Below are 7,666 nucleotides of genomic sequence, written 5' to 3'. Positions count from 1 at the left end.
TTTGGTGATTTTTGGAGTTGCTTAGGTATTATTAGAAAGTCCACAAAGTTACAGAAGAAATAGAAAACATAAATAAAAGAGAGAGAGAGGGAACTGACCTGGCAGCCCACCAGCCGGCCCACCTAGCTGGCCCAGCCCAGCAGCCGCTCCAGCGAGCTGCTTGACTTGGCCAGGCAGGCAGGCAGGGGCTCGACGGCGGCTCCAGCGTGCGCCACGCAGCTGCCCGCCGCCTTGCTTCCTCCCCTCGCCGCTCTGCTGGCCGGTACGACCTCCATGTCGCGCCCCGAACCCCGTCCATTCGCCCCTGCCTCTCTCCCTCGCTCTCCACTGTCGTGGCCGACGCTGCCGCGCCCGCACCGCCGTGAAGCTCGCGCTCTCCGTCCTCCCTGCATCGTGCCACCGTGTCCAGGAGCTCCGCCGCCGTCCTCTCCTTCGAGCTAGCCGAGCCCCGCGCGCTCGCTTGCCCCGAGGCCTTTGCACCGACCTCGCCCGACTCCGTCACCACCGGAGATCCTCTTCGCCGTCGCCGCCGCACCAGCTCGTCCCCGACCGCGTCGTCTGCTCCTACGAGACCGCCGTGAGCCCAGCTACCTTCTCCCCCTTCCCTTTCTCTCTCTCGTGCATCATAGCGAGCCCACCGAGCTCACCCGCACACGCCGCCGCGGAGCTCATCGCCGACGAGGCTCCGGCCACCCAACGACCGCGTCACTTTGTCCACTAGTCTCACCACATCCCCAGGAGCCCAACGCACTAACTCTCGTGCCTCGCCGTGCTTCCTAGGGACGGGTTCGAGCTCACCCGAGCTCCGGCCACCGCCAAACATGTCGCCGGCACCGTTTCCGGCGACCCTGAGCCCAACCACCCACACCACCCGCCGCGGCTCGCTCCCAGCTAACAGTAGAGCCCAACGGCGCCTTGAACGGTGCCCTGTAGGCGAAACCCGCACCTGCGCCACCGTGTTTGGCCTCGCCGACGGCTAAACGCCGGCGAGCTTACCGCGCTGACCCCCCGTTTGACCATGGGTGGGCCCAGTTTGACCCCCCTGGGTCAATGACAGGTGGAACCCAGCCGGCTAACTAATCCAGGATTAGTACTAATTAAATTTAGTTAAACTAATTACATTGACACGCGGGACCCACTAGTCAGGTTTGAGCTGGACTATTCTGTTGACCACTGACGCCATCCTGACGTAATGTTGGCGCAGTAAATTATTTACTGGAATTATTTTTACAAAGGAAATTCAAGAAAATACCACAAACTTCAAAAAAAAATCGTAGAAATTAATCTGTAGCTCCAAATGCAAAGTGTTATATATGAAAAATGATCAGAAAAATTCAATCTATCCATTTGTACTGGTTTCATGCATCTTTAAGCAAGCTAAACTGCTGTTTAGTGCAGAACAAGTTAAAGCACTTAAAAGGGCCACTTATGAGTTTCAAACTTGAATCATTGGTTCAAAATGGTTCAAACCCATCTGGTCTTAGTTGCATTAGCCCAATACACTCATTTTGCCATGTCTCATGCATGCATCATATTGTTGCATATTGTTTGGTGATGTTTGTGTATCGGTGCTCTCTGCGGTAGGTTCTGTCCCCGAGGAGTACCGTGATTACCGCAACGAGGAACAATACCAGTGCACGGATCCATCAGGCTAGCAACCAACCATTTGATCATATCGATACAATCCCATGTTCTCGCCTCTGCTCTCTTTTACTGCATTAAGACAACGTGTTTCAAACTGCTATGTGCTATGGTAGTTGAACCCATCTCCTCTGCATGACCTGTCATTGCCACAGTAACTAGATGAAACCCACTAGCATGTGTAGGAGTTGATTGAGCCATATGTATGTGTTGTTCCTACCTTGCTATGCCTGCTATGCTTAGAGTCGTGTCAGGTCTGGTTCATCTGGGTGATGGGCTAGAGTGAAATGATCATGCCGGTAATGAGAGTGATGTGTTGAACACGATTTGGTAAAGGTATCGATGAGAGGCCATGTAGGAGTACATGGTGGGTTGTTTAATTGAAGCCGTCCTTAAGCACTGAGATGTGTATGTGTGATTTAAGATTCACCTACTACCATGCATTGGGCCCTGAAATATGACCCCGCTCGACTTCTTATCCACCCTAGTCCTCTGTCCAGGAGTTGCAAGTAGTTTCTGGTGTTTGTAGCTTACTAGAGGCCGTGGACAGCACTGACCCGCGGGGTGGGCTGCGATGCGGTAGGTACGTGTCCGGGTATACCGGGCACCCGTTAGGTGTCTCGGAACCCTGTACATATTGTTCGGGGCTGTATGTGGAAACCTCGGCCGGACTCCTTGCGGATGGAACCTGAATAGGCGATAAACCTAGACTAGAGACTTAGGTGTTTAGGTAGGTCGTGGTCTACACCCACGTCGGCTTTCGCTTGAAGTCTGCCGAGCACATGTCATGTGCAGACGCTAAGTGGTGGAAACATGTATGAAGAAGTACACCACTGCAGGGTTAACATCATCTATTCGAATAGCCGCGTCCATGGTAAAAGGACTACTTGGTTGCCTATACAGTTCATAGACAAGTAAATGAATACTTCTAAAAGCCTCAATATAAGCGTGAGTGCCGAGGATGGCTCTTCCGTAGGATGACGGAGGTGGATCATCGGTGGTGTATTGAAGTGGTGAGTAGTGGACTCGAGTGCGCAAAACCATTTCAAGTTGGAGTCTCGTAGGATAGCTTAGCCAAGAGTCAGAGCTGGCTTGCTGTAATAACCCCACCAACCCTTCTTGATAATGTGCATGTATGTAGGAACTGATGTAAGTCTTGCTGAGTACCTTTGTACTCATGTTGCTTTAATTTACGTTTTACAGAAGACGCTGCAACCCCTTCTGATGGGTTCTTCGTAGATGTCTGTATCGATGAGTAGGCTGAAGCCCAGGTGGTGATCCTGAGGTCATGAAGGACCATGTAGTATAGTCAGGCTTACCCAAGGCTCTTTTATTCTACTAGTTGTCTGTACTCAGACATGTTACTTCCGCTGTTGGCTTGTATGCTTGTATGACTTGAATGCTGGGTCGTGTGACCCATACTTGTGTGTATGATATGTATGGCTCTCTGAGCCTTTAAATAAAGTACTTGTGTTGTAGAGTCATGTTGTGATGCCTTGTTGTATTTGCATATATCGAGCATATTGTGTGTATGATTGAAATGCTTAGTATGTGTGGGATCTTTCTATCTAGTTGTTTATCTTTAGTAGCCTCTTTTACTGGGAAATGTCTCCTAGTGCTTCCACTGAGCCATGGTAGCTTGCTACTGCTCCGGAACACTTAGGCTGGCCGGCATGTGTCCTTCTTCGTTCCCGTGTCTGTCCCTTCGGGGAAATGTTACGCGATGAATACCGGAGTCCTGTTAGCCGCTACAGCCACTACACCACGACACTGCATTCCCTACTGACGTGTGTTGGCAAAAGTCAGTTTTGCCGACCCACTGTTAGTCAGAAAATTTTATATCAAATAGTTAGATGGTAATACTAACTTGTAAGAACCAACTGTCGGTCGGGAATGCTGAAACGTATAGCATCAAACTGTTGGTCGGTAAAAATTGCAGTACAATCGAACTGTTGGTCGGCAAATAATGCCGACCGACCGTGGGTCGCCAACTAGGCCACCCAAAATATCCGCGCGCGCCTGCCTGGGAAACTTAGCGCGCGAAGCAATCCGAAATTCTCGGCCTCTCGCCCCCACATGCCACAGCCCACTTAATCTCTCTCCCTTTCTCTCTGCCCTCTCTCTCCCTTATCTCTTTCTCTCCATTTACTCAACAAAAAAAACTCTCTTTCTCTCCAGATCTGAGCGGCGGCGGCTCCATCCTCTTCCTCCACCCGTCTCCCTCAGATCGAGCTCCGCCTCGATGTGGAGGAAGGTATCGCCGCCCCGATGTGGAGGAAGGTATCGCCGCCCCGATGTGGAGGAAGGCCTCACTGCCCCGTCGATTTGCAAGCATGAATCAAGCGAGCTCCACCCCGAAGTGGAGGAAATGGTACGCGGCCGTCGATCTGCGCGCGTCTAACCATGGAGATGGAGGGCTCGCCCCCTCGCGCGCTCCTCCACGGAGTGCTAGCAGCCCACACGGCGTACATCAGCCATCCGTTTCGTCCGTCCCATGCGCCGGCCGCTGGTGGCTACCGCTCTGTTCTGTTCATCCCCCGCCCGCCGCACGCGATGGCCCACACTGCCATGTTGTTTTGCTGCGGCCAGACCGCCGTCCCTGCCCTCGCGCTCCGGGCAGAGCCTCATTCTTGCTGGTATGCGTTCCTCCCGGCGGTGGCGCTCTGCCCACTGCGTCGCCTTTCTTCCAGCGGCTGCGCCGTTCAACCCCTACCTCTAACCTGTGAGTCCTTCCCATTTGCTTCGGATTTTGATGTGCAACTACAGGCTTGTTTATCTTAATTTCCTCGTATCCCTATTCGTTAGTTTGCAGTAGAACTGCTCATCTTTCCTAGACCCTTGTTAAATTAATTTCTCTTACTAGATCATAGTTTGATTATTGGCAAACAATCATTCTTTACCTATCCTTTTTGCATCCGCAGATTGATCTGGCAACATAGAGAGGAAGCTGCAAAGACGCGTGATGAGTAAAAAGTCGGTACACCTTTAAACTTTGTAATATTTGGGAGAGGATGACTAATTGAATATTGCTAACATATATGTTTGTTGTCCTTGACCTGGATGCCGATGACACTCTTTTTCATTCAGTTTGTAGTTGGTTTGCATTGTTTCTGCAAAAGAATCTTGTCTGAATGTCTTAAAAAAAATAGTTGGTCATGAGTCATGTGGGTTACAGTGCATCATCTGTACTCTGCCTCTACACAATATACATCTCATTACTTATTTCCACAATATCATAAGTCGAGAAATAATTTGTTTTGTTGTTTTCTGTTGTGAAGTGCATGATACGGACATTTCACTCCATTTGTGCTATTTTCTACTCTAATTGACATCTCAATATGTTATTCTAGAATTTTGTTGCTTCTGTTGGAACCCATATTATCAATTTTACACCATGCAAAAGTCATGACTAACAGGCTGGATTCTGACTATTTAGGTTTCGACTTTGGACATCTGAATAGATTATATACTGGAGATTGCTTGTATTATAATAGAAGGTAAACTTACCAAACGAACAGAGGAAGTTATAAAACAGAGTATTGTCTTCTATGCTATGCACACGTCAAATGGGAATGCTAGTTTTCTGAATCTTAATCCAGTAAGAATAAATAGTTCTTGAGCGTCAGTTCTATATGTCAGTGGTCAAATGATAGTCAATTCTTTGTTTCACTCATGCTCAAAATTGTCAAAATAATGCTACTTCTACCCATAGTACAGACATTAAGGATCATAAAGTTCATATAAGACATTAAGGCTATCAATTTTTAGGCATATTATCTATTTGTTATGGCTTCTCGGTAGACTTCAGTCTTTAGAAGATGGAGAGGAACTTGGCTGGTAGTTTTGTGCTTGCACTTCACATTCATTTGTTAGTACTCCATTTGCTATGCATCAACATTCAAGCAAGTAGGATTCCCAGTGTATTTGCAGTTTTTACATCGTGTATTGCATGTGAATTGTGGTCACTACTGTCAATCCATGGAAATTTAAATGTATAGTGATGGATGAAACGAATTGAACCTATATCTTACCATCCATATGCCATAACCGCATAAGCAAGTTAGTTCTAAAAGGTCATTGTTAATTTACCCGCGTCCGTCCCGCAATTGCCACAACTCATCTTGCATAAGTGTTCCTATAAGTTGGTACAAAGATTTGACCATGGATGAACTTCATATGGATAACACATTAGTTTGTGCACAACCATATTGCATTTTCTTGCATAATCTGAAAACATCAAAATTAACTAGAGAAGTGAATATATCTTCTCTAACACGGTCCACATGTTCCTCTGTCAGTTTGGATCATAACAAGTCGAACTATCAGAAGCACATAGTCTTCCGGCCCCAATAGGCCAATACCCATGGGACAACCCACATCGTTTTGGCACCTTACCCGTGGTGTCCACAACGACAATTTTTGCGGGCTTGGATGTGGGCACCATGGGCATCCACTTGCAGCCTTAGTTGCTAGTGCTTAGTGCAGTGAGATCAGAGGATGGTTATCAATTTAATCTAATTTGTGGCACTAAATTACAGGTGCTTTTTCTGATGCTTTTATGAATATAATAGTCAGGTGCAGCCTAAGTTCAGATGCTTTTTGACTAGTATTTTGCAGGTCCTCATGTGCTTAGTGCTGCATTTAGAAATGACTGTGAATAGATTCTTCTTCTTGAAATTCATTTCTAACAATCCGGGCGCCGATGTAGCGCGCCACTAAGGATGCGACGACCCGATCCTCGCTCACTTGCCACCGTATCCGGATCAAGATACGGCGCGCCACTTGGGGGGTGACGGCCCGGCCCTTGCCCATTTTCCACCACACCCGGGTTCCGATGTGGCGCGTCGCTGAGAGGGTTACGCCCCAACGAAAATCTTTTGGGTTTCATCTTCATAAGAGTGGCTGAGTTTTTACGTTGGCTCGCCAAGCCTATCACAACCCTCCTCCTTTACCCGGGCTTGGGACCGGCTATGTTGAGACAACATAGGCGGAGTTCCATTGATCCTTTATACAATTATTATTTTTACCATTATCTCTATGAATGCATGAATTCACCGGTGACTTCTTTTAATCCTTTGTAGGAATGACATACAAGAGGACCTTTGTAGGAATGACATACAAGAGGACCAGGGAGGAACCATGAAGATGGCAGTTTGTGTCAGCTAGACATTTTGTGTAATGGAGCAATAACAATGCGTGTTCTATGTATCATTTTGTAAACCTATATGGTGTCCTGTCAACTGGGTATTTTGTGTAATGGAGCAAACAGTGAATTGATGGACATGCATCTATCATTTTGTAAACATATCAGTTGTCTCGGTGATAAAAGCATAAATGTTTCCTCCTTTCAGTTAGTGAATATTCTTCTTTGGTTCTGGTTTAGTATTTTCGGAGTACATGCAAGTTACTGTAACTTGATTGATATGGTTTGGCAAGGCACAAGCCAAATAATGGGTGGCTATTAAATATATCTTGCTCGTCTAAATAAAATGCTATCGAACTATTGGTCGGCAAAAGAAAACAACGTCCTACTATTGGTCGGGAAAGGTTTGTGGCAGGGCCGACAGAAAGTCGGTTGGCAAAGAAAGCACCATCAAACAGTCGGTCGGGAAAGTCTACTATCGGACAGTCGGTCGGGAAAGGTTCATTGCAGGGCCAACAGAAAAGTCGGTCGGGAATGCTTTTGATAGCCATCAAACAGTCGGACGGGAAAGATATGTCGGTCGGGAAAAGGCTTTCCCGTCTGGACTTTCCCCAACAGACTGAGTCGGTCGGCAATAGTATTTCCCGACCGACTGTCTGTAAATGGACGTTGTTTTCCCGACCAACTTGTCTATTGGGGATGTAGTGCTGTGGTGTAGTGAGCCCGGTTTACCGGAGTCCTGCTAGCCCAGCGCTACAGCTCGGATTCACTCGCTGATGACCGACATGTTCGATGCTGGGTCATGGATTCCTGTCCCTGTAGGTTTGTGCCACTTTGGGTTCACGACTAGCCATGTTAGCCCGGACTCCTTATCATATGGAT

The 7,666-nt window shown here is 47.7% G+C and overlaps 1 protein-coding gene across 2 annotated transcripts; it reads left to right on the top strand.

Annotated features, from left to right (window-relative positions):
- Positions 1–3,700: 3,700 nt before the first annotated feature.
- LOC119322837 lies at positions 3,701–6,995 on the top strand. 2 transcript variants are annotated; one of them, XR_005155877.1, is made up of 3 exons: positions 3,701–4,363; positions 4,563–5,138; positions 6,723–6,995. XR_005155877.1 is itself a non-coding variant. In XM_037596374.1 (2 exons), the coding sequence occupies exons 1-2, from the start codon at positions 4,045–4,047 to the stop codon at positions 4,565–4,567; spliced, it is 324 nt and encodes a 107-aa protein (XP_037452271.1). In that variant the 5' UTR covers positions 3,710–4,044; the 3' UTR covers positions 4,568–5,282. The 2 variants fall into 2 exon arrangements, 1 of the variants encoding a protein (XP_037452271.1); XM_037596374.1 differs by lacking the exon at positions 6,723–6,995 and having other exon boundaries at positions 3,710–4,363; positions 4,563–5,282.
- The last annotated feature ends 671 nt before the right edge of the window (positions 6,996–7,666 follow it).

The sequence above is a fragment of the Triticum dicoccoides genome, chromosome 6B (assembly GCF_002162155.2).
Source record: "Triticum dicoccoides isolate Atlit2015 ecotype Zavitan chromosome 6B, WEW_v2.0, whole genome shotgun sequence".
Taxonomy (NCBI): domain Eukaryota; kingdom Viridiplantae; phylum Streptophyta; class Magnoliopsida; order Poales; family Poaceae; genus Triticum; species Triticum dicoccoides.
The sequence above is the reverse complement of the archived record's forward strand: the minus strand, read 5'-3'. Positions and strand labels throughout refer to the sequence as shown.

Bases quoted from the DNA above. Each gene is read 5' to 3' on its own strand.
- LOC119322837 (XM_037596374.1), top strand. From the start codon at position 4,045: ATGGAGATGGAGGGCTCGCCCCCTCGCGCGCTCCTCCACGGAGTGCTA.